General features: G+C 37.6%; 1 protein-coding gene across 2 annotated transcripts; it reads left to right on the top strand.

The window, feature by feature from the left end:
• The first annotated feature begins 20,926 nt into the window (after positions 1 to 20,926).
• LOC133778546 (ABC transporter C family member 10-like) lies at positions 20,927 to 27,426 on the top strand. Of its 2 annotated transcripts, none has more exons than XM_062218507.1 (12): positions 20,927 to 21,181; positions 21,606 to 23,685; positions 23,908 to 24,228; positions 24,311 to 24,397; positions 24,481 to 25,074; positions 25,158 to 25,322; positions 25,421 to 25,715; positions 25,808 to 26,022; positions 26,135 to 26,440; positions 26,535 to 26,598; positions 26,721 to 26,960; positions 27,098 to 27,426. In XM_062218507.1, exons 2-12 carry the CDS (start codon positions 21,625 to 21,627, stop codon positions 27,217 to 27,219), a joined length of 4,470 nt encoding a protein of 1,489 aa, XP_062074491.1. In that variant the 5' UTR covers positions 20,927 to 21,181; positions 21,606 to 21,624; the 3' UTR covers positions 27,220 to 27,426. The 2 variants fall into 2 exon arrangements, with proteins under 2 accessions (XP_062074491.1, XP_062074490.1); XM_062218506.1 differs by having other exon boundaries at positions 20,927 to 21,405.
• The last annotated feature ends 213 nt before the right edge of the window (positions 27,427 to 27,639 follow it).

Raw genomic sequence — 27,639 nt, 5'->3', positions numbered from 1 at the left:
TTAAAATAATAAAAGCAAGCCCTAATTGTTTTTTCTTTCTAATTCTTCCCCCATTCTCCTTCTCTCCCTGCATAGTACCTCTTTCCCCCTCTATCTTTCTTTGGCTCCAATGGTGGATCAACATCCTGCTCGCATCCGGCGATACACACACCACCATCCGACTGCCCCAACGACCATGAGCAGAAATCTAGGTTTCATGGGTCTAAGTTTTCATGGTTTGTAAGTGTTGAAATCTGGGTTTCATGGGCAAGTGTTTGTAGGAGTTGAAATCTGATTTTTGAAATGAAATCAATTAGATATAGGTATTTTCATGTCATTTCTTAATTTGTTTCTTTTTTTAACAATTATGTAAAATCTGAAATAGGCACGTTAGGAGCAGAAAGTGAGAACCAGTGGATTGGAGAAGGACAAGCATGATATGTGCACAAGGAAGAGAAGAACATGAGTAGAGATTGGTGTGTTCATAAACCTTGGTTTGCAAAATTTAAAAGTTTATTTGTATATTTTTTTATTTGAGATTTGATTTGAGATTCGAGTTTTAATTTATTACTAAATTGAGATTTGCAAATTTTTGGGTTTCAAATTTACTTTCTGAATTTTGGTGTTCATCTCATATTATAATTTTAAAGTTTTGGGTGTATTTTAAATAATTTTTTTTAATTTTAATTAATCTATACTAAATTATAAAGATTATTTATCATTTTTAATCAATTGAATTATCTTTATTCATTTTTTTTAATTTAAAATAAGAGATATTTGCAGCAAAAATACTCAATGCTTACATAATGTAACATTTAAATACCAAAACTTTTTTTTACGAAAAATATACCCAAAGTTGCTTAAATATAACATTTGAATACCCAAACTTTTTTTGGCAAAAATACCTAAAATTACTAAAACGTTGCACCTTACTACCCAAATAGTTAAAAAAAATTAATACAAATGTATTTTTAGTTATAAAAAATCATTAGAATTGTATACAAAAATAGCCTCAATTAAATCTAAAATTACAAAAGTAGTTATTTAATAAAAAAATATTTTAGATTGAAAATAGTTAAAAGAAAAATCAATAACTAGAAACTATTAAAAGATATTTTTTTTATTAAAAAGTGTTAATATAATAAAAAAGATTTATCTTCTATTTTCATCAAATAAAATTATTCTTTAATTTTAGAATTAATTTAGGCTATTTTTTATTGATTTTTTTTATAACTTTAAATACATATGTATTAATTTTTTTTAATTATTTGGGTAGAAAATGCAATGTTTTAGTAATTTTGAGTATTTTTGCTTAAAAAAAAATTTAGTATTTAAATGCTACATTTTAATAATTATGAGTACTTTTTCCTATAGAAAAATATTCGAGTGTTTAAATGTTATATTCGGTAAATATTGGATATTTTTGTGCAAACAACTCTCAAAATAATTAAAATTTGATGAGGTGACATTAGTTTTAGTTTTAGGTGGTCAAGCAGCTCTTTACAGGTAAATAACGAAAATGAACTAATGGAATATTTGTGAACACAATGGTGGTTCCCACTAAAATTAAAGAATTAGGATTTACTTGTATGAAAATGCAAATGCCGTTAATTACTCAGGTTTTGGAGACTAACACGAGGGAATTCGCTGTAATCATTGGCCTATATCCTTATTAACTATATTAATCTCTCTTCTCTTGACTGTTGATATTTAAACGGATGGCTACGATGTTATAGACTCATGATAATTATAGTATGCGAAACACCATTTTAATTTTTCTCATCAACGTCATTGATTTGCTTTGACTGGCTTTTCACCATTTCGAGGATCACTGTTTTCTTTGTAAGCTTTTCGGTGGAGTATTTACTGTATCAAGAACTTATGGGTTATGGTGTGAGGCTTTGCTTGTTTTATGGTTTGAATTTTTCTGGTTTCTTCTTTGCAAAACACTCGAATTTGTTTCTTGTTTCTGGTTTGTGTCGAGATGCTCGAATATCATCTAAACGTTTTCTCCATGATCAACAATGACTGACTGACTCCCTCAAACTTAATTTAAAGAAAGAGCAATTGCTAAAGATTTCGACCGTTAGTTCTGTAACTAATACAGACAATCAGCTATGGCTTCCAAGCTATCTCCAAGTATGGTTTTATTATGAAAGAGTATTGCTATGCAGTTTATGTATTCCTTTACATTAGTGATCATAGTTAATATTAAATTATGGCTAAAATATTACGTAATTAATAAATTATTATTATTATTATTTTAAAAAAAAAGTATGATATATAAGTTACCTTTTTTATAGCCGCATAAATATCTTTTTTAAACAGAGATAAAAAGATATTTACAAATTTAAAAACAAAAAAAAAAGATATTTTATCTAATTTGAGTCTTATTAGAATTAGAACCAGGGTTAGGGTATGTATGTATATATAAATATGAGATATGAACATTTAAGGCTAATAATACAAAAGACTAATATTTGATTTGTGAGAAAAGAAAAGAAAAGAAAAGAAAAGATGGAATTGGTCGAGTGGAGGAGAGGAAGAAGAAGGGCAACAACGGAAGATGTTGGTTGGAGTTGGGGCAGGCATTGGCAGATGAGGAGGAGTCATGGTGATAGACGGGGTGATGGGCAGTGGCGGCGGCTGGGTTCACCACCAAACGACGAAGATAATGATAATGATTGGAGAAGAAGAAGAAGAACAACAACAACAACAACCGCCATAGATGATGGTATTGGTAGTAGGAGGAGCCATGGAGGGAACGATGATGATGACTGGAGGAGGAGAAGAACAACGACGAATCAGGTTGCGACAGCTGTCAATAGTTGGGGCAGGCACTGGAGGAGGAGGAGGCATAGGCATGGGCATGGGCATGGACATACACATAGGATGATGAGTTTGTATGAGAGAGCAGCAAGTGAAGCAGGGAGTAGTTCATTGGTGGAGGAAAGTGTTCGATTGATGGCATGGCTTTTGCTGGAGGATTTAGGTGAAGAAGTTGACCAACTATTTTATTCCATAACACCACCTCCTCCTTCCTATTATTATTATTATTACTATTTCTATGGCACTTTCCCAGAGGACCATATATTATCAGGTGCTCCTCACCCAAATCATAATAGTGTTAGTGATATTATGGGACTACTCAAAACTGTAAAACATCATAAATCAAAATCAGAGAATGAGAATGAGAATGAAGAAGAAGAAGAAGAAGTCTGTGCTGTGTGTTTGGAGGAGTTTTCCCATGGAGAAGAGGTGTCCATCACCCCTTGCTCCCATGCATATCACAACCATTGTATTACTCAGTGGTTAACTTTTAAATCAACTTGTCCATATTGTAGGAAACAATTCTTTTAATTCAATAATCAACTTATTAATTATCATTTATTTAAGGGAAAATTACACATATTAAGGTGATTTAGAAATTTTTTTAATTTTTATGTTAATTAGAAATAATTACAATTATTATGGTTAACTCCAGACCAAAGCTTTTGCTTCTCATTCCTGCCATGCATGGGATGTTTCTTCCTTATTTGCGAACAGAAAGTTCTCTGGTTTGAGATCACGATGCATCACTCCATGTTTATGAAAACTCTGCAAACCATAACTCCCGTAAACAAATAAGACTAAAGAAACAAAAGCGTGATCACCATCTTTATAATAAAACGTCAAGAAAGAGCTAGACTAAATAGAACATCTGTAAACAAGAACTGGAACATAACCAAAACAAAGTTCAACCTGAACAACTTCAGCAATGGTCCGCATAACAGTTCGTTGTGTGTAATGCCCTCTTGCAAGAATTAGATCAAACATTTTTGTATATATTAGTTACAAAATAAAATAGTATCTTTTAGTAAGAACTTAGTTTTATAAATTTTTGTTACAAACATGTACTAAATTCACAGCTTAATTTTATAAATCTTTGTAACAATCATGTTAAATAAATTTATAAATATATATGTAAATTTTAGTTACAAAAATAAACTTTTTAGTTGTAAAATTAGTTTTGTAAATTGTTGTTACAAAAATGTAAAACTTGTTTAAAAAAAAATATTGTATCTCACCACTATATTCAATAAAGTGTTTTATAAATAATAAATATCTTAAATTTATATTTTTAAGTTGTATAGCATAAATATGATGGTTCATGTAATTTTTTGGTACAATATTGTAACAATATGGAAAAGTATAATATTTTTATGTATATTTTGTTTATGATTTCTTAACTATAAAATATTTTCGTAAATGTTAGTTACAAAAATATATTTCTTAGTTGTAAAACTAGATTTGTAAACTATTGTTACAAAAATAAAAAATTTAGTTATGAATTTGTTTGTAAGTTTTATCTACAAAAAAAAAAAATCTACAATTCTATAACTGATTTTGTAAATATTATTTGCAAACATGTAACAAATATTTACAAGTTTGTAATAAATATTTACTAGTTTGTAAATGTTGATCACAAAAAATTGTATTTTACCGTTTTTATTTATGATTTTGCCACTCCGTATTTACACTTTTGCCATTCTGTGTTTTTATCCAAAAATTCCGTATTTTGTAATGCACTGTATTTTTTATATTTTTTTTAACTTTTAGTGCATTTTTGTAAATTTCCCTATATTTAATTGGCTTTTGCTTTGTTATTTATATCTTATTTTTTGTTCTCTCATCATCGATCTAATTAACCCACCATATATATATAAACCTCAAATAATATATATATATATAATTAATAGCATCATCACCATTGATTAGTGTACAATTATATATGCTTCGTTTGAAAAAATAAAATAGAAAGGGAAATTTCACTATTAATACTTATGTCTAATATTACCAAAAAATACTAACACTAATAATTTTTTTAATTTGATGCTAAACATTCATCTCATACCCAAAATACCTCTCTTATTATATCTCCAAATCCTAAAATCTTCTCTCTCTCTCTCTCTCTCTCTCTCTCTCTCTCTGTTGGGCCCAAAATATTCGGCCCAAAGTCCTTTCCTCATTTACCGAACATTCAAAACGAATCGTTTTGACATGTAGAAGCTCCGAAGGCAGAAGCCACGGGTCAGAGGCGGTCTGTGCCTCTGACCTCCGAATACATAATTTAAAATCAGCATGTTTTGGAGGGAAATTCTGTTATCTTTTCTCCACCAATCCAGGGTTTGCTTGAACTAACTAACCACTTTATATTTTTTGTTCTATAAATACAAGATTCATAGAAAAACAAAGGCATCGAACTTTTTACTGACTTAAGCATCGAAGTGTCTTTCTTGCAGGTAACCCCGACGAGTCAAAGGCGGTCTTCATCACCGGAATAGTGACATAGCATCATCTACCGTTGGATCATACCTCCAGATATAGAAAGACAAATTGTTGCTTCAATAATTGGCACCGTCTGTGGGAACTGACGAACATTTCGGCCTTAGCCACATCGTCGAATCAAGAAATCAAGAACTTTCTTTTTTGCAACCAAGATCCTCTCAAACCTTGGAGCCATGCCGCCAAAAGGCAACAGAGTGCCAGGTCCAGTCACACAGGTCGTCCCTCTAGCGGACATGAGCGACCAGATCGACAGGATGTGTCGCCTGCTGGAAGCTAGCCAGCAGAGATCCGACGAAGCAATTAAAACGTTGACCAAAGCTCAGGCTAGGCTCGAAGTTGAGATCGCTGAGTTGCGCAAATCCGCTGACGCCACACGCAGCACCCAAGCCAACAACAATCTCGACTCTGGTAGACTCGAAGCTCCAATCGACCGCATCAGTTCCCCTCAGCAAAACATGAACCTCGGTAGCGAAGGATCCCAGGGCCTCCCACCGACCTCCCCAACCCATCCTCGTCTTGGGGCCTAAGAACGAAGAGCCTCGCTCTATGACACACATGTGCGGACAGGAGCAGAGCCCACCCGGTCAACTCAGCCAACCGCCGAAGTCAGGCCCCAACAAATCGCACAGCGAGCCACGCATGACTCACCCTCTAAGGACTGTGCTCCCTCGGTCCGGTTCTTAGACAGTTGGAAAGAAGAGATGATGAGAGAAATGATGCAGAAGTTCTCAGACGGGCAATCCGTTCACGCAACCGAGCATATGGATCTGGTGTCAAGAACTACTGAGAAGTCTCCCTTCTCAGAGTGGATTCAGAATGAGCCTAAGCCCCGAGACTTCGTCATCCCTTCCCTGCCTGCGTTTAATGGAAAGGGAGATCCGTTAAACCACCTGTTCCAATTTCAGCAGAAAATGGCGCTAGAGGCCAACAACGAAGCCATTCAATGCAAGGTCTTTTCAATGACTTTCTCTGGGCCAACTTTGTTGTGGTTCCAACAGTTAAAGCCCGGATCCGTCAACAGTTTTAGTGACCTCCGACAAACTTTTCTACAACAATATAGTGTGAACCGTGAGGCACCAAGAACAATGGCTAACCTCTATTGGATCGAGCAAGGGGAAAATGAACATCCGAAGGCGTATTTACAGCGTTTCATTGACCGCGTGCATCAAATCCACGACGTCGACCCGATTTTTGTTAGAAGTGTGTCCTAAAAGCATGTAAAGACATTTGTTTTTCTGTGAATAAATAAATACAATGGTTTATTACTATTGTTATATTTAGATTGTTAAATATTGTTTGAATAATTTTGTAAATATCGGAAAATTTTCATATTCATTATTGAGGATGTGATCTTGTATTAGTACGAGAGAATTAAGATCACATGAATGAATAAAAATAGTTAACAACAACAAATTAAAGTTATGGAATTCTTTAATTGGAGTTGTAAGTACGGTTTACTGAGTATCATAATGATATAAATATTCTAGATTCGGATTATTGATGTGGAAAGACATCTCGGTAAATGTGCTTTATATAATATGATTATATATGACATGGACCGATATGAATTAGAGTCTTTATCCAAAAACCATTTAACAATAAAGACTTGTAATTCATATCATAACTGATGATCATTTATAGATCAACCTAAATCCTGAGTGTTCGTGAACTCCTGTTCATGTTTATTAAATCTTTTGATTCATTCGTTAAGGTCTCTTCAAAGAATGAGGCTAATGACTTTTGTTTTGGAGATTTTAATATCATGGATGGCTGGGAACATGTATCAACAATACGGAATCTAATCTTTCCTAACGGATCATATATTAGTTCCCTTAAGGGTTAATTCTGGAACTGAATGATTTTGAGCTCAAATCTATAATTAGATTATAGATTAATTATTCACTAGTGAATTAATGGTACTTAAGGAAAAAGAAGTAAATTAGAAAGGTAAAATAATAATTCTTCCATTCTAATTTATGAACTAATTAATTAGAGGGTTGAACTATTGTAAGATGGTTATATCAATGGACGACTTAAGAAAAGATTAATGTAAAAGTATATCTATAACATAAAGAGTGCAATTCTGAATTTATAGTGGAGTAATATCATAATTAATAAATTAACTAATATAATTAAAGAGTTTAATTATTTAGTTTGTTTATTGGAGCTTAATGTTATAGGTCCATGGTCCCCGAAATGGCTCAAACAATCACTGACAAAGGTAAATACAAAAATGGGCAAAAATGACTTATGTGATAAGTAAAATATTTTTCTATGCATCAAACATAATTATTGTTTAATTATGTGTAATTAATTAATTATTTGATTCAACAAAAATATAATTAATTTATTTTTTGGGATTTTTGGTATTTAAATAATAATAAAAATTGAGAAAAATCACATGCCATCACTGGCATGTGGTACACGTGTAGCACAGTGCACAGTCACTGTGCTATACGCATAAGAGACTGTGTTCAGTTTCTTGGTTCCACAATTTTAGTTATTTAAATATTAAATAAATAATGAGATATTTTAATATGATTAAAATATTATTATTTAAACAAAAATCTGATAACTGATCAGTTATTTTAAATTGTTTAAAATAACTAATATTTTAATATATTGGATATATTAAATATAGGATATCAGTTTTACAGAACGTAACTTTTCAGGGATAGAAAAATATCTAGAAATCTCTCTCAGAGAAAGAGAACAGTGACACAAACAAAAATCACTATTCTTCACAAAACCTAGGTCCAAACTTTATCAGATCTCATGTGTTGAGAACATCTGATAAATAGTTTTTTGCCTATTGTTTGTATAGCAAGCCCACACTCGTTCTTTGTGTGCTGAGAACATTTTGGAAGACCTTGGTGTGAGATCTCAAGGATTTAGCCATACAAAAAGATAGCAGCAAGGAAGGACCTGAGGTAATTTTTCTATTCTTGTCTTTGATTCAATATATATATATATGCATGTGAAGAAGTAGATCTAGAAATCTTTTGGGATTAAACTGACAATTTGATTGTTGTTCCGCTGCGTATAATCTCTGATTTGATCAATAAAAACCAACAGGAGTTCCGTTGTCTGTCTCACACTTCACTGTGAGTTCTGTTCTCTTCCGGGAAGAGGCTAGTCGTCAGAGGCCAGTGTTTTATTACAGCAGGATGCTTCTGGACGCTGAAACTTACTACAGTATGATGGAAAAATTGGCACTCGCACTCATCACAGCAAAGAAGAAGTTATTATAATATTTTGAAAGTCACACCATCATTGTATATATGGACTATCCACTGAAGTAAGCATTGAGTAAACCCGATCTCTCTGGAAGGTTATCTAAATGGGAAACTGAGCTAGGGACATATGATATACAATTCTCGCCACGAAAAGTAAAAAAAGGACAAGTACTTGCTGACTTCCTGGTCGAAATTCAATCCTTCACCCCAGACACCCTGCCTGAATTGTTAGAATCAGAAGATGAATGGGTGTGGACGATGCATACAGATGGGGCATCCAATTCCCAAGGAGTCGGTATTGGCGTCGTGTTAGAGGCTCCCTCAGGCCTCAAAATCAAGGAAGCCATTCGTTTAGAACAGTCCACGATGAATAATGAAGAGGAATATGAGGCTCTAATCTATGGTTTAGAACTAGCACGAGACATGGGCATTAGACGTCTAAATGTCAGAGGAAATTCACAGCTTATGATAGAACCAGTGGCTGGGAATTTCGATACCAAAGCACCCCACCTAGCTAGCCTACTACAGAAGGTAACTGACTTGCGATCACATTTTCACAAGTTCGAACTCGTACAAGTACCGAGGGAACAAAATTAGAAGGCCGATGCCCTTGCCAAATTAGCCTCTGCAGGAGACTGCACATGCCAATCCTCCATATCTATAAGTCGATCAATCAAAGCTATGGAAGTCTACTCAACCTCATCAGAACCTGAGTGCTGGATGGACCCAATCATTCGATACTTGTCCACCTCTGAACTCCCCCCTCATCCAAAAGACGCAAAGCTTCTGCGCCTTCGAGCACAACGTTATTCCATAATCCATGGAACGCTATACCGCAAGTCCTTCGATGGCCCCTACCTACGGTGTTTGCATCCATCAAAAGCTAAAAAGCTGTTAGAAGAGATACACGAGGGAACATGCGGAAATCACACAGGGGGTCGGAGTCTGGCATACAAGGCACTTACAGCGGGGTATTACTGGCCGTACATGATGCAGAAGCACATGACTATGCCAAAAAATTGTGACAAGTGCCAACGATTTGCACCCACCATCCATCAACCTGCTCAAACTTTACACTCAATCGTTGCACCTTGGCCTTTCGCAAAATGGGGTATGGACGTGGTAGGTGAACTGCCTAAGGCTGCTGGAGGAAGACGATATGCTCTGGTAGCCACTGATTACTTCACTAAGTGGGTTGTGGCAGAAGCGTACGTCACGGTCAGCAAAACAGACACTATGACTATCATATGGAAGCACATCATCTGCCAATTTGGGATACCGTGGGAGATAGTCGTTGACAACGGAACCCCGTTCCAAAATGCCAAAGTATAAGAACTATGTGACACATACAAGATCAAGTTGAGTTTTGCCTCTGTCACTTACCCGCAAGGCAATGGTCAAGCAGAAGCTTCCAATAAAGTCATTTTTGCCAACATAAAAAAGGAGCATGGGTAGAGGAACTACCGAAGGTGTTATGGGCATATAGGACAACAAAAAGGTCCTCTACGGGTGAATCTCCCTACGCCATGGTATATGGAACAGAAGTTATCATCCCGACAGAAGTGGGCCTACCTACACTTCGAACAGAGATCGACTCTGATCAAACCACAAACAGCATTCAACTAATGCACAACCTAGACCTTCTGGAAGAAGTACGTATGATAGCACAATTACGACGAGAAAATTATCAAAAGGCTGCAGAACGCTACTACAACAAAAGAGTCCACTCACGCACATTTCAGAAAGGTGATTGGGTTCTGCGCAAGGTCACCGGCAACAAAAAGAAGTTAGAACCAAATTGGGAAGGGCCTTTTGAAATCATAGAAGTACTAGGCAAAGGGTCTTACACCCTTAAGAATGTATGTAGTAGGAAGATCGTACCCCGTACTTGGAATTCAATGTCTTTGAAACAATATTATTGTTAATAGTTGTACTGTGCAATTCAAAAGTAATACAACAACTTTCCTTTTTTTTTTCACATTATTTTGAATTTATCTTGCACATTCAATTTTTTGACATTATTTTCCATAAGGATTCCTCATTATGACATCACACTATGCATGTAACGCCCTGGTTACCCCAGAACAGTTACGGTGAACGGTGGACCAGAAATTTGACCCGCTACCCGAGTCCTTTGGTCAAAAACATGCTCTAAGTGTAATTAACAGGTTAAGGTGAAAAAACTAATAAAAAGGGAATGGATATTTTCATTACAAACTGCTCTGCAGAGCTAATCAAAACATTTACAAGTTGTTCTCAGTACAAAATTGTCATTACAGTTTCAAATTTACAATCTCGCCAACCTAAGCGACAAAATAGGGTAAACCCTCTAGTTCCTCTGAGAACGCCTTGGTCGTGGTGGTCAAGCGGCCGCATATGTACACATCACCACCTAAGCTCTCCACTCAAGGCTGGGTGAGCTTTTCTTTCCCTTTACCTGTACCACATAGCACCCATGAGCCAAGGCCCAGCAAGAAAAGCATAATAAGGCATGATATAATATCAACAATGACCGTAATAATCATTCAGGGTCAACAGTCCAAACAAATAGGTGACAACTGCAAAAGTCACCAATATGGGGACATCACCCTTTAGCCATGTGACGATAGGATCACTAGGGCTTAACAGATAAGTGAGCATCTTACTAGCTTTAACAGGATAGGTGCATGGTGATTAGTCACCAACATAACCTTCCTCATGACTCTAGAGTCATAACTATAGAACAGCGTTCCCTAGCCATGTGACAAGCAGTCACCGGGGCCATATGCCCAACTCTGTATAACTCGTCTCAAACTAGCCAAGCGCTTATAAGTTCATCGACCTTAGAGTCGGTCCAGTGTTAATGCCTTAGAGCCATTCAACACTGATATCGATTAGATCTAATCTTCATTTGGCCCTGCGTTCAGGACGCTCATGCCGTTTCTGACTCTTAGGTCAGTGTCCCTGACTAGTCAGTGCCATATACAAGTAATCAGCATTCACTAGCATTTAGTATGCAATCCATGTCCACATACATCAATCAACATGCCTTAATACCAAACTCGCATGTCACATATACACAGGGTGCAGTTTTCTTACCTCGGGTTCGAGCGAGAAATATAATAGGGACGACCCCTGAGAACGATTGATATTTTAGTTCCTTGGCGGTTACCTAATCACAACCAATTATAACCTCCATTAATGAGAATCCACATAAATAGGGTCTTAACCTAAGCACCACTCTCGGGACCTCGAAACATGCCCACACGGTGAGTAGATTCGATCCCGGGCCTTAAGGTTTGAAACCCCAAGTCAAAAACCCTTAAAAGCACTCAAAACGAGACTTAGAAGGAACAGGGTAGTGCTACAATGCTCAACCCCTAGCGCCCCAGCACTATACTCAGAACCACCAATATGCCAAAAAGCCTCCTAAGGAGCGTTGTAGCGCCCTAGGGTGGGCGCTATAGCGCTACCTCCAGACCAAATCTCCCCTGAACCGACCTTCTTCAACTCCTTCGATTCTAACCGGATTCCCAAGCTTCCAAATCCCATTCTTGATGCCAAATGAACCCAAAAACCATCATAACACACCCCAAACATCATAAGCATGGGAACCCTAGCCAAAACTCCCAACAAAACCAAGAATTCACCCTAGAAATCTCAGCTGCAAAACCAAACCAAAGAAATCTATGATTAGAAACTTACCCAAAGCTCAGCTTATGATGCTCTTTAATGGTGGAACACACTCCCAAACTTCCAAGGCTTGCTTCCCAAGCTTGAATCCTCAAAATTGGTTCAAAATTCACAAAGAAAGGTGAAGAGAAGAAGGTACGGGAGAACTCTTAAACATGCTCTGTTTTTCACTATCTTCTTCAGCCAACACCAGGTATATCTATCCTAGGGGTGAAATGTCCATTTTACCCCTAGGTCAATTAATAGTTTCTAAAGACTCCCAAGGGCATATTTGGTACTTTCCTCCTATCTCGTTAATCATAGTGAACACTCTCCAATTCCCGCTATTCTCAATAATCTCAAATACCAATAATTCACATCCTGTTACCCTTTAATACCCGGCAACGCTCTAATCATTAAAATCACCCCGAGACTCAACCTAAGCCCCGACACTTAAACCTGTTGTGACTAAACCGCTAATAAATATTCCAAGATCATCTCATGTCGAATAGCTCGAACAAACCCACATTATAATGTGGTCTCAACACATATCATCGACATGCATACAATTATACAATTATACCCTCAACGGGCCAAATTACCATCACACCCCTATAACTACAACGTGGACCCACATGCATGCATTTAACATCATATTATAATATAATTCACATATACATGCATAATATCATTTAATGGCATAATTAAGCAAGTACGGCCCTCCCGACCTATTAATCCCGCCATTAAACCACATCGAAGAATTCGGGGCATTACAATGCAAGACATGTGACAACTGACACTTCACTCGAAAGGTGCTATCAAATATATCCCCACCTACCCTTATTAAAAACAACATTACTCACGTGCACTTAAAACCACCTACCACTCTGACTATAAATAAGTGACTATCTGAGTGCTTGTAGTTATCAGTTTCCCGTAACAATACACCATAAGCCTTTGGCTCAATACAGACGTTTCCCACGCCTAGAATAAAAAATATGCTTCCCAACAAATGAAAAATAATGCATGGTGAGATGAAGCATCTCACCCCACACGTTGGCACAAGGCATAACCTCAATGGCTCGAGGCAGCAAGGCCACTACACACAATCTGCGTACACAATCCTATTGCCTCTGCCATTTCAATCGATATTGCGCAGCATTCTAATCTGACTTGACTAAGCTCATAGGGAGCTAAGGCCAGCCATTTCGCAGTCTAATCTGCCCTGACTATGCAGATTTGGCCGTCCAACCAGGGTACACTACCTACCCTGTCCTCTTACTTGAATAAGAGGAGCTCCCCCTGCACTTTACTCTGCCCTGACTACCACAGCAGAACCATCAACTGTCACACTTCAGATCTGACACCAGTATACGTTAACTGGTTTGGAAATCCAAGGCTGGGAGGAACTTTTCTCGCAGTCGCACCCATATCCCACACAACGGGTGCCTCTGTCGGAATACAAGACTACCCAAGCAAGCCTTCACACATACTACACGGTATGGGTGCATTGGAAAGACATCTGCCTCATGGCCCTAACCTCTTTGTCTCTGCCCCGACGCCCAACTCCGCGTTTTGTTCCCTGCGTCCGGCCTGAACCACATTAATCCCTCTGGAAAATGGTAGAGCATCAACCATGCTCTTTCATACACCCTAAAGGTCGAACCCGCTCCGATCAGGCATCTACACGACTCTCCAAGCATAAGAAAGTTTACCACTTAACAATAACGACGGCTTCGCAGAAGTACAAAACTCTTAGCACTATAACCCAATTCGACAGATGTTAAGCACGGGCACGCATACTTGCTCAATTCTTTTTCAATACATAAAAATGATGAAAGATTTGTAGTTCACACAGTCAGAAGGCCACATATAATAAAAAATGGCAATTAATCAGAAGTTGTTATTTATAAATTATGTTACATTAATGACAATATTAGTTTCTTATTCCATAATTGATTTATCCACTATATACAAATATTATCTTGGTCATGTTTAGTCCCATTCAATACGACGCATGTACTCTGCCATCGCACTCTCTAGCTTCGGATGACCTAACCTATAGCGTTCACACAATATGTAATACGGAATGTTGCTTCTGATTAGTTCCTCCATCGCCCACGTTGAGTAAAGCCACTGTGGGTTATCGAAGATTCGCCTCAAAAAGGGCACCTTCATCCACTCACGATGCTCACCTGCAACAACAATGTCATCAACTCCAACCAATCACTATAACACTAAGGCGAATTGCTCACACAACACTTAATTGGGCATTCTCTCCCACCATCTATACGGTTTTTTACTGTATCTCACACGCAATGGCCTAAAGGGTCTATGAAGCTTCTGATCCGAATAAACCACCTGACTCTCATCTGCCGTAATGCTTTCAATTAAGTACCAAACAGAGAAAAACACATCCAATAACACACCAGACAACCAACATGAAACAAAACTCAACTTGTATTGATAATTTGTGCTATTACATGTACAATTGTCTACATACTAACGGCCAAAAAGACCAAAGAATGCATATACTGGAATCAATACAAAACAAAACGTAACAAAATTAAGCAGATGAGACAGTGTGTCAGTCATTTTACGGCACCTCTTTCACCATCTGGCCTGGCTTCTGCAACTGGAGCAGGTTCTGTCGCCTTCTGTTCAGAAGCCTCAACAACATCACCTTCTTCTGCAGCTTCCCCGTTGGCATTATAAATCGACCCCAGCGCGTCGCCTTTAAACTTCAGCTTCTCCAGATGATGCGCCGGATAGGTAATCTGCAGATCCTCGAGTTCATTCAGATACTCGTCAACATTGTACTCTCCTACTTTCACATCGACGCTTTTACAATACATCTCGAGTTTCGCCCATTTCTCCTCTGGGGTCTGTTTCTTATTACGCAGTGCCAGATCAAGGTACTTCGCAGTATCCACCTCGGCCATCCTTACGAATTTTCGTTTAGTGATCTCACGATCTCGGATGCGCTATCTCGTGGCTTCCACTGCCGCCTTTTCTGCCCTCTGCAAAAGTAAAGACATTGTGTCATCAACACACGTGCCATATAGACCCACTATCTGGCCAATACATTAATGACTACAGAAATAACACATACCTTAGCCATCTCCTTCAACTGCTCCTTGGTTTTGATGACCGCTTCTTCTTTTTCCTTCAGCTTCTTCTCTAACTGGAGTTCCACCTCCAGCTTCTGCTTCTTGGCATCCGCTACGCTCATCTCCAGCACCTCTGACTTTCGTTGCAGTTCTTTCCTTTCTTTCTCCAAAATCTCTTTATCTGTCTGCAACGACACTATATCCTCATGAAGGTCGTTTATCATGCTGTCGAGCTTCCCCATGCGGGCTTCGTGTTAAGCACAGACTTGGTTTCTCTCCATCCACTTATTGGTCATTGACACCAGATCAGCTTTTAGTTTGTCTCGCTCCACCTCGAGTTCGACAGTGCCTACTAGCTTCTCCTCTGTAGCGGCCACCTTCTTTTTAGCCTCTGCCAGCTCTATTTCTAATTTCTTTATGGCTTCCACAAGAACATTTCGGTTCGCTTCAGCCATCATTCTCCCCGCTCGCTCCTCTTCCAACTTCACCGCCTGTTCTGCCAGCATGGAGTTGTTCTGCACAGCCGCTGCATACTCCCGCCTCGCAGCAGAAGCACATACGTAGCTCTGCCAAACATCAATTACACTCATCAAAAATCACATTACACACTTGTCACATGATCTATTCTATAATAATAAAAGGTGCTAGTTTTCAGCCGACTTACCATCCAAATGTGGTCCGACACTTGTTGCAGCAAGTCACCTTGCCCACTCAGCGATCCAACAGCTTCTGCAGGAAGGTGGGGTCTGCTTATGCGTAGCATCTTTTCCATCACCTCCGTAGATGCAGAAGGACCATATTCGGACATGACCCCCGCTCCGTCATATGCTTCTCCCCATGCTAATGCAGCAGCAGAAGCAACGGGGGCAACCGGCTCCCCACCTTCTGCTAACAATGACACCATAACGCTGTCAGACATTAACACGATTGTTCCCACCCCAGAAAGATATGGCTTGGAAGGGCGTACAAGTAAACTATTGTCTTCACCCAAGTCGCTTGGCAGGTACACTGGCGTCTGCACGGCAGAAGACATTAGTTGCTCTAGGAAAGCACTAGGAGACTCGAAAGTACTTGTACCCTTCGGAGATACAATGAAAACCTCTCCTGGATGGGACTCAGAAGCCACAGGTGGTGATGCAGATACGACAACATTAAGAGTATGCACACCCACTACTTCGGCAGCCCCCGATTCCTGACGTACGGGGAGAGTCTCAGAAGTGACGGTCGTGCTTGACTCAACCAACTGGGGAGGAGTGTTCACAGACTCAAAACCACCTCCGAAGGCGTCCTCCAGAATCCGGTTCTTACGAGAAGCAAAAGAAGGGTGTCTCTCCTCTGAGCCATGCATACTGCCAACATCAGAACCCCCAGCCAAAGTAGAAGCAGAGGGTAATGCCTCTAACAACTTCATGCAGACGCCAGGGGACTTCGCCTCGACTGGTAGGCCACCTTACGCACCATCTCCAGTCGCCACCTCTGATGGTTTAGCTGGTGTAGAAGATACAACCGCAGCATGAATCACTCCTTCTGGACCTGCCTTCGAGGAGGACCCAACTACGTGCGAAGAAGAAGATGACCCGGGTAAAGATCCAGCAAGGACAGACCCTCAAGGCTTCTTGCACAGCGTTAGAGCCTGGCCGATTAGTAACTTCCCTGGAGTAAGCTTGGGGATTTCAAGGGGAGAACCCTTAGCAGCAGAGGCAGATCCCTTTGGGATCTGAAGCTTGGACGAAATACACTTCCCATCTTCCGAATCTTCGGAGGACTCCTCGCGCGTCTTTCTCTTCCCTAAGGCATCCTTAGGCAGAGGCACCTGTTGAAGAGGCTGAATTTGGAGGACATCAGAAGGCGTGGAGGACCGCCCATGAATGCGGGAGGATCTGTGCGATAGGGCAGACTTATCAGGAGATGACTCTGCAGCAGTAGCTGAGCCAGAACCCTCTTTCTTTTTATTTTTTGGGATCCCTTGGTGCTTGGCGCATGCGGCGAAGGCCTGAGAGCACGCTCTTTCACACTCGGTCTTCGATAGAGACAGAGTTGAAGAAGCAGGGGGAGACTTCTTCAAAAAAGCTCCCAGCTGCTTCGCGCATGTAGCTGTAATTTTTCCGAGGGTCATGTCACTCTTCTGCGATCTGACCCGCATGGCACCAGGATCGAATCAATCCATAAAGCAGAGTCGGGTCATAATTTGCATACATTAGGTGTTCATCACGCCCCTGATCCTTAGACTCGTGCAGAAGCCCCTTCTCTGTCAGCATGCTTTGCCGTTCAGGACTCATGTTAACCTGAGGCCAAGAAAAATCTGATACAAGGAAGTAAAACAATAATACGTAGAGTCAGATTAATAGGCAACCATCCAGATATGATCAACTCACACTAAAAGCAATAAGGAACAAAATAAAAATATAACTCGCCTTTTATGAACACCCTGACCAAAGGAAAAATTTCTTGAGGCAGGAATTCAGGATACCATGCTCCTCAAACAACAAAAAAGTATTTATCCCAATTTCGATGGGAGCTGTCAAAATCAGTAAAAATTGTCCGATCCTTTTTGGGAGAAAGATAGAAGGTCTTCCAGGGTTTTCCCTCTATCGCCTTGTTCGTCGACTTGGTAAAGCATGCATAAATGTCATCTGACTGAATGTCAACATTCCTGAGACTCCCTATCATCTGAGCACTGACTATGGATTGAATAGCATTTGGAAGAAATTGAGAAATGTGAGCTCCAGAGTTCGAAATTATTGCACCAGCAGAGCGGGAAGAGGGAAACGAAGCCATTCGATGTGTCTCAGACTCATGACGATTTTGGTGGGCTTGACTACATCCTTGAATCGCCATTCCCGAAGTTCAGCATCCGAAAGCATCCGCACCGTGACATTGTCAGGAATATCGAACGATTTGCGTATGTGTTCATACGCATTCTTATATCCTTCGCGATCCAAAGGTTCAGGAGATCAGTGTGAAGACATGATTGAGAAGGTTGGGATGATCATTGTAAGATTAGACGAATGGGTATCTTTAGGGTTTTTTCCCTCAAAGCTTTTTTCTGGACGGTTTAGAATAAAGTTTGAAAATCTGAATGAGAATTATTTTGAAATATAACTATTTAAATGAGAAGTACAATTCTGAATCGAGTGTTTCACTCGGTAATTGTGTTTGCATTAAGTTTTAAATGTAGCTTGTCGAGAGATCGAATGATCGTGTACCTACGAATCGCCTCGATCTATGGAGAACGACGGCTTTAGGCAAAAATTTTGGCATTGAAGAGTCAGCTCAAGATTTGAGTAACTTAGCATGCCTCGTTCGTTCGAAGCTTGGGCCAAGGGGCATCTGTTGGGCCCAAAATATTCGGCTCAAAGTCCTTTCCTCATTTACCGAACATTCAAAACGGATCGTTTTAACTTGGAGAAGCTCCGAAGGTAGAAGCCACAGGTCAGAGGCAGTCTGCGTCTCTGACCTCCGAATACATAATTTAAAATCAGCATGTTTTGGAGGGAAATTCGGTTATCTTTTCTCCACCAATCCAGGGTTTTCTTGAACTAACTAACCACTTTACATTTTTTGTTCTATAAATACAAGATTCATAGAAAAACAAAGGCATCGAACTTTTTACTGACTTAAGCATCGGAGTGTCTTTCTTGCAGGTAACCCTGAGAGTCAAAGGCGGTCTTCATCATCGGAATAGTGACATAGCATCATCTACCGTTGGATCATACCTCCAGATATAGAAAAGACAAATTGTTGCTTCAACACTTTCATTCTCACGAAATCCTCCCTAAAACCTACAGATTTGTATGATTTTCGTGACGAAATCGTTGTAAGCTATCTCCATTGTCTCTGTGAAGTCACCAATATCAAAGGCAACATCCATTTTGAGTGTTTTTTTAGGAAAAAAACCATGGGAAATAAGATTGTTCATTTTATGTGTTGGGTATTATTTGTCTATATTATTTTTTTGCCTATTTTGAACAGATCTGAGCCTATATTGGTGTGTTTTTTGGGTTTTTTTAGTGAGATTCCGCGATCTGCGTTTTTCTGCAACTTTTTTGCTTGATAGGAGCTCGATAACGGTTCGATATGAGCTCGATGATAAGTAGAAGAAGGTCTTTTATGATCTCGATGTTGCCTGATATAGTTCGATTATAGCTCAATAGTTTTAGGTTTTGTTGCTCGATAAGGGTTTGATTGGACCCTAGAATACTTAGTTTAGTTGTTTTCTCAATATGTGCTCGATAGGAGCTCGATAAGGTTCGATGAAGGTTTTGGTTAGGTTTTATGTTCGGTTTATGAAATGGTAGCTCGATACTAACTCGATAACACAATCCACAAATCACAGATTCAACAATATGCTCTATCAAAAATTGAAATGGGTTCGAGATTTTACCTTTGATTGTCAAACTTTGGAGGAAATGGGTCGACGTGGGTCTCGTAATCGCCGCGGGTCTCGATTCTGACAGAGAGATGGGAGAGCGAGTCTTCGTTTCGCTGTGGGTCTTGGTTTTGACAGAGGTGGGCTCGACAGAGGTGGGAGTTGAATGTCTCTGGGTTTTTTGTGAGAGTGGGAGAGAGAGAGAGAAACCGAGAGAGAACTGAGATATTAATTTTTTTTGGTGTGGAAAAATGAGAGGGGTATTTTGGGAAATAGAAGAATATTTAGCATCAATTTGAAATTGTAATTAGTGCTAGAATTATTTTGTAATTGTCCCATAAAAAGTGAAATTTTCCAATTGAAAATGATACTTTCATTGATTATAATAATAAAATAGTTTGTAATAAATATTATATATATATATACTCCAAATAATGTTAACTGAGAAAATAAATCTACACGTGTTTGAATAAAATATGATGATATGGTGTTTGCTCATATAATCATACATACTGACTAATTACACACAAAAAAAGCAAACGGGTCTTACCTAACAATAATATATTTTCCTTCTTTAGACATTTGTACTTTTTTTTTATAAAAAATTCTAATGCCCTTTTAGCTTTCTTCTCTCACTTCTTATTTTTTTTAATCAAAAGAAATCTTTCTAGTTGAAAACTTTATCGAAGAATTGTAACCATTCGCCTAAATCTTTAATAAATGTTAATGATAGGTAAGATGATACAGAAGGAGTGTAACGGTCAACCTCTTATTTCAATATCTTAATTTATTTTTATCTTTAAAAATACATATCAAAGTATTTATTTTCTATTTTGTTTTATAGGGGTGTTCGTTATAGTTAAATCATTAAATTCTTGTAAGTTTTTGAAAACTTTCTAATAGTTTACTTAATAAAAATAAAATTTTTGATATTTTAGTTTATTATTTGACACTATAAATTATTTAGAATTTTTTCAAAATTTTACAACATCTCTTTTATATAAAAAATATTTAAATAACGAAAATTTTTAGTTTTAACAGTTTATTTTGTTAATTTTAAATATAATATTCTAAATATTTAACGTGAAAAATAAATATTTATTAATTATATTAATATAAATTTAAATATTATAAAATATTATTAATATTATTATAATAATATTTTATATAAGACTATTTATATATATAATAATTATATTAATATAAAAAAAAAATAATACTCTGCCAAATAAAAAGCCGTGGTTAAAGTCAGTTCCTACAAAAGAAATTTCCTCAATTATATATTTGTGACAAAGATGATTACATCATTCATGACCATGAATTGTGATATCAAATCATAATAATATATATAATTACTCATCGTATATTGACAAATACACAATTGTCTTTGAACGTTTCTTTCAGTATTGTACAACATGTAATTAAAGAAGATACTAAACACTGTTCCTCATTATGTTGAGCTTGTTACTGAGTTGTATATGTTGACCCTTCTTCGATTTCCAGTTCAGGTTTGTCTTTGATCTGCGTATCTCTTAGATCTTTGAACTCTGTACATTACTTGTTTTGACTCTATAAAATCTTTGAACCAACTTCTGCAGTGAACAACCTCCCATGAGTTGAGATTGAGAGAATCCACTTCAGTTATACTTGCACACACCTGACTAGTTTGTGGAATTAGCATAAAACTAGAAACTGAAGCTTTTTTTTTCCTTTTCTTCTGTGATTGTAAAAGGTTTAAAAGCTGCTTAGAATATATTTTGTCAATTACTGGAATTAGATCTATACTGGGCTCCTCCTTATTTCTTTTTGTCTAACTTGAGATCAGAGATTGTCATCATCTAGCCCATTTGCTTAACTGTACTGCCACAAGTTGGCTTCAAAAAAAAAAAAAATTCCTGTGCTCTCACTTTAATATCTTTCTCTTCTTTTCAGGCTTTCTATTTCCACTGAGATGGGCATCACAACTGAGTTCTGCAGCATTTTTGAGTGTTCAAATGGATCAAACTCTCATTGCAGTTATGGTTTTTTGGCCATAATTGATCCCAATTCATGTTTCAACCATGTTGTGGTCATATCAATTGATCTTCTGCTCCTTTTCATCTTCTTATGTACCTTTATTCATAGAGTGGCATCCAACAAGACTGTATCATTCATGGCATCTCAGAAGTTACTTCCAATTTCAGTATTCTCAGCAGTTTTCAATGGTCTTTTGGGTGTGGCATATTTTGGAGTTGGGATATGGACATTAATTGAGAAACTGAACACAGATGGATTCATTTCACCTATGCACAGATGGCTAGTGGCAATAATCCAAGGCATTACATGGTTTCTGCTAAGCTTAACAATAAGCTTAAGGATGCTGAATCTTTCACATATTGCAACAGCAAGATTTTTGTCAATTTCTACCTTTTTGATTGGAGCATTTCTGTGCATTTCATCTCTGTCTGAAGCAATAGCTGACAAACTATCATCTGCAACGATGGTTTTAAATATTTTATGTGCTCCTGGATCAATTCTTTTGATCCTGAGCTCATATAAAAGATGCAATTACTCAAAAACGAATAGAGTAATTGATGCTGGTACTTGTGAACCACTGTTGCAAAGTGAGGAAGTTGATGCTGCAAGTGAAGCCAGTTCAATCAATAATGTAACTCCATTTGCTGGAAGTGGGTTTTGTAGTACAATGTCCTTTTGGTGGTTGAATCCGTTAATGAAGAAGGGTAAGGAAAAACTTCTTCAAAATGAAGAAATTCCACAACTGCGGCAAGAAGATCGAGCACAGACATTGTTTTCAATATTCACAGAGAAATTGAGCATAATGAAATCAAAGGGATCATCTGATCCTCCTCCAATTTTATCAACAATCTTCTTCTGTCAGAAGAAAGCTCTTCTGGTTTCTGGGATTTTCGCTTTGATTAAGGTACTCTCCCTGACTAGTAGCCCACTGTTTCTTGCAGCATTCATTAAGATCGTTGAAGGTAGGTATTCATTCAAATATGAAGGTTATGCATTGACTGCTGGACTGTTCCTCGTAAAGATTTTAGAGTCACTATCAGAGAGGCATTGGTACTTTCGAACACAACTCATTGGACTGCAGGTAAGATCTTTGCTATCTGCAGCTATATATCAAAAACAGCTACAACTCTCAAATGCTGCTAAGATGAGTCATTCTCCAGGTGAGATAGTGAACTATGTCACCGTTGATGCTTATAGGATAGGTGAATTTCCACTTTGGTTTCACCAGATATGGTCGACGAGCTTGCAATTATTTCTTTCATTGATTCTCATTTACTATTGCGTGGGGCTAGCAGCAGCTTCAGCTTTAACTGTACTTATATTGACTGTGCTTGGAAGTTCTCCACTGGTCAAGTTGCAGCATGAGTATCAAACAAAGTTCATGGTGGCTCAGAACATACGGCTGAAGAAATTATCAGAAGCACTTACAAACATGAAGATCTTGAAGTTGTATTCCTGGGAAACACATTTTAAGAATGTCATAGAGAGATTAAGAAATGAAGAACTCAAATGGATATCTGAAATATTGACGCAGAAGGGGTACTATATTGTTTTGTTCTGGTCATCTCCTTTACTTGTAGGAGTTGTTTCTTTTTGGACATGCTACCTCCTTGGATTTCAGCTCTATGCTAGCAATGTTTTTACATTTCTAGCAACTTTGCGTATAATTCAGGAGCCAATTAGGCAAATACCTAATATATTTGGAGCCTTTGTTGAAGCAAAGGTTTCATTTTCTCGAATTGTGAAGTTTCTTGAAGCACCTGAGTTGGAGAGCAGACACAAAAGGCAGAAGTTCAGCAGCAATGAGCTTGATCATTCCATATGTATTAGATCCTCTGAAATTTCTTGGGATAGTGCTTCTTCAAAGGCTACCTTAACCAATATTGACTTGGTAGTCAAATCAGGAGAAAAGTTAGCAATTTGTGGAGAGGTTGGCTCTGGTAAATCAACCCTGTTAGCTGCAATTTTGGGAGAAGTTCCCCATGTCAATGGCATTGTAAGTAGTCATTTCATTTGTTTTCCAAGCCAAACATATTTCTACTACTTTGAATGTCAAATCTACCTAAAACAAATTATATTTTTGATAGTTCAGCTTCTTTCCTTATTAATATACTCTTAGATCATTATTAAAAAAATTTAAAAAAAATTAGTTTTGAAAACCATACCTGCTGAGTTAAAAACATTTACCACGTGATGTTTCTGTATTCATGATTTACAGGTGCATGTTTGTGGGAAGTTAGCATATGTTTCTCAGTCTGCATGGATCCAGTCGGGGACTATAAAAGAGAACATTTTATTTGGCTCCCCCATGGATCATGATAGGTACCAAGAAACACTTGAAAAGTGTTCCTTAGTTAAGGACCTTGAAATGCTTCCATTTGGAGATCTTACTCAGATTGGAGAGAGAGGTGTCAATTTAAGTGGTGGACAGAAGCAACGCATTCAACTGGCACGAGCACTCTATCAGGATGCTGATATTTACCTCTTGGATGACCCCTTTAGTGCAGTTGATGCTCACACTGCTACCAGCCTATTCAATGTGATAATATTCTTCCTCTCTCAGATAATTTAGCTCTTGTGGTGTTGTTTCTTCATTGGATGCTAATATGATTTCATGCCAGGAATATGTCATGGGAGCTTTGTCTGGAAAGACTGTCTTGCTTGTGACACACCAAGTCGATTTCCTTCCAGCTTTCAATTCTATTTTGGTAAAAAGAAAACTGTGGCTAATCTATATATTCAAATCACATATGATAGTTGTTCATACAACTTTATTTATTGTTTTGAACAGTTGATGTCTGGGGGGAAGATTTTAAAAGCAGCTCCATATGAAGAGTTGTTGGTGTCTTCTGAAGAATTTCAACACCTAGTCAATGCACACAGTAGTACTACTAAATCTTTTGCAAGGCCTCCTGTTGAGGATCTCTTTCCCAGAAAGAGCAAACCATCCAAGGGTGAGATAGAGAAGATTGATTCTGAGGAAAAGATAAATGCATCCACAGGTGATCAATTGATTAAGCAAGAAGAGAGGGAAATGGGAGACACTGGTTTTAAGCCCTACATTCAGTACTTAAAGCAAGGGAAAGGATTTTTGTTCTTTTCCTTGGCAAATTTCTTCTTCTTAATTTTCGTAGTTGGACAACTGGCTCAGCTTTATTTGTTTGCTGCAACACTTTCGGACCGCAGCATATCCAAAGCTGAAATATATGCAATTTACTCTATGATAATGATAATCATGTCACTCTCTTTACTGTTTAGATCTTATTCAATGGCTGCATTAGGTTGTGGTGCATCAAAATCTATATTTTCTATGTTGCTGACCTCTTTCTTTCGAGCTCCTATGTCCTTCTATGACTCTACACCAGTGGGAAGGATACTTAGCCGGGTATGTTATAGTTTCCCATTCAAATCTGAACCCTATGCTTTATAACATTAACTGTAACTCACCTTTGAATGGAACTATTTTAGGTATCTTCTGATATGAATATCATCGACCTTGAAATGCCCTTGAAGTTCATAACTTCCTGTGCAGGAGCTATGAATACATACGCCATATTCGGACTATTAGCTTTTCTTACCTGGCCAGTCTTGTTTGTGATTGTGCCAATTATTTACATTACCATACTGTTGCAGGTACAACATCTAATAGTGCAAAGTAGTTCTTGTGCAAGAAAACTAAACTTTCTTTATTTCTCATTTTCAATAATTGATTTTCATATATGACCAAATAGAAATATTACTTGGCTTCTGCAAAAGAATTGATGCGGATAAGTGGCACGACCAAGTCTTTACTAGCAAGCAGCCTTGCTGAGTCAATTTCTGGGGCCATGACTATCAGAGCTTTTGAGGAGGAGGGTAGATTGTTCTCAAAGTACTTGGACATTATTGATGCTGATGCTAGCTCAAATTTCCATAACTTTTCGGCAAGCCAATGGTTGATCCAACGTCTTGAAACATTATGTGCTATTGTTCTCTTTTCTTTTGCGTTGGCCATAACTTTGCTTCCTTTCAAAGCTTCTGACTCCGGTGAGTGAACATTGTTTCAACCATTTAAGCTTTTGTTTTCCACTAGTGCTTGTGCATTTCTGGGATCACAATTTGGTTACAAATAATGGCAGGATTCATTGGAATGGCATTGTCATATGGACTGTCATTGAACATGTTCTTAGTGATATCTGTCCAATTCCAATGTATGCTAGAAAATGCTATCATTTCTGTGGAGCGAGTAGAACAATACATGCATATTCCAAGTGAAGCTGAAGAAGTTATCCATGAGAACCAACCAGCACAAAATTGGCCTACTCTTGGCAAAGTTGAAATATGCAATTTGAAGGTGAGGATGACTAGATTTTTGTCTTTGATGAAAAGGGTATCATCTATATCAATCATAATTCTCAGAATTATTATATTTATGCCTAATCTTGAATATAACATCCTTCTTGAAGGTAAGATATCGGAAAAATGCTCCAATGGTTCTTCATGGAATAAGTTGCATCATTGAAGGAAGAGATAAGATTGGGATTGTTGGCCGCACAGGAAGTGGAAAGACAACTCTTATTAGTGTGTTATTTCGTTTGGTAGAGCCAACTGAAGGAAAAATACTAGTTGATGGCCTTGACATTTGTTCAATTGGGCTTCATGATTTGAGGTCACGCTTTGGGATTATTCCACAGGATCCAACTCTCTTTAATGGGTCTGTCAGGTTCAATCTTGATCCTTTATCTCAGTATACTGATCAAGAACTATGGGAGGTACGTACACCAATTACAATTGAGTGTTTTTTTTTTCTTATCCTTCAAATTAACCAGAATAAATTTATATATTCTCTTCTTGCTATTATAAAAGGTTCTTGAGAAATGTCAGTTGAGAGAGGTCATTGAAGAGAAAGAACAAGGCCTGGATTCCGTAGGTAAGTAACACTCTTGACAAAAATCCTTATGTTTTCACAGCAGTTCACAAACTCAAATCATCATAATAATAATAATGATTTGAAGTGTTTATGATGTTAAAACTGAATGCAATGCAATGCAGTGTTGGAGGAAGGAACAAACTGGAGCATGGGACAGAGACAACTATTCTGTCTAGGACGAGCATTGTTGAAGAGAAGTCGAATACTAGTGCTCGATGAAGCCACAGCATCAATGGACAACACAACAGATGCCATTCTACAGACAACCATAAGAAGAGAATTTGTGGACTGCACTGTCATAACTGTGGCTCACAGAATCCCAACTGTCATGGACTGCACTAAGGTGCTTGCCATTAGTGATGGTCAGTATCAGTAGTACTAAACTTTTCTACCTCAATTCAGTTTTTTTAACATTATACATTCATTGTTTTCATTCTAGTTAGCTGTTTATTAGGTAGGCTACTTAATTTAACTGGTGAAATACTTGTGAATTTGACAGGGATGTTGGTGGAGTTTGATGAGCCAACTAAGCTCATAAACAAGGAGGGGTCTCTTTTCGGTCAGTTGGTGAAGGAGTACTCGTCTCGAGCTACAAATACTGGCTCTTATTTAGAGGGTTGAATATTGGTAGTAACTACTTACTAGTGTAGTGTTTCAATTAATATTTTATTATTTGCTGACACTCTAAATAGTTGACTGATTAATAAGTTTACGTAATAGACTAGAGAGATCCATTTGTAGGATGAAAGACAATGAAAATAATAGAAAGTTTTGAAAAGGGTTATTATTGATGAATAATGAATTGTGTAATAATTATTTTATTTTATTTTTGTGTTGTTATATAATTTTTAGAGATTAAAAAAAAGTCAATTTAAATGAAAAAAAATAGAGTTTTAATTTCATTAGAAATGAGGTGTACAAATAAGAATTGAGAGTATATAACTCAATAAAAGTATTGGTAAAAAAAATTTCAAATACTCAATAGTATCCACTTTAACAACAATAACAATAAAACTCTCTAATAACTATTTTTTTTTTGTA

This window comes from Humulus lupulus, chromosome 5, assembly GCF_963169125.1.
Source record: "Humulus lupulus chromosome 5, drHumLupu1.1, whole genome shotgun sequence".
Taxonomy (NCBI): Eukaryota; Viridiplantae; Streptophyta; class Magnoliopsida; order Rosales; family Cannabaceae; genus Humulus; species Humulus lupulus.
The sequence above is the reverse complement of the archived record's forward strand: the minus strand, read 5'-3'. Positions and strand labels throughout refer to the sequence as shown.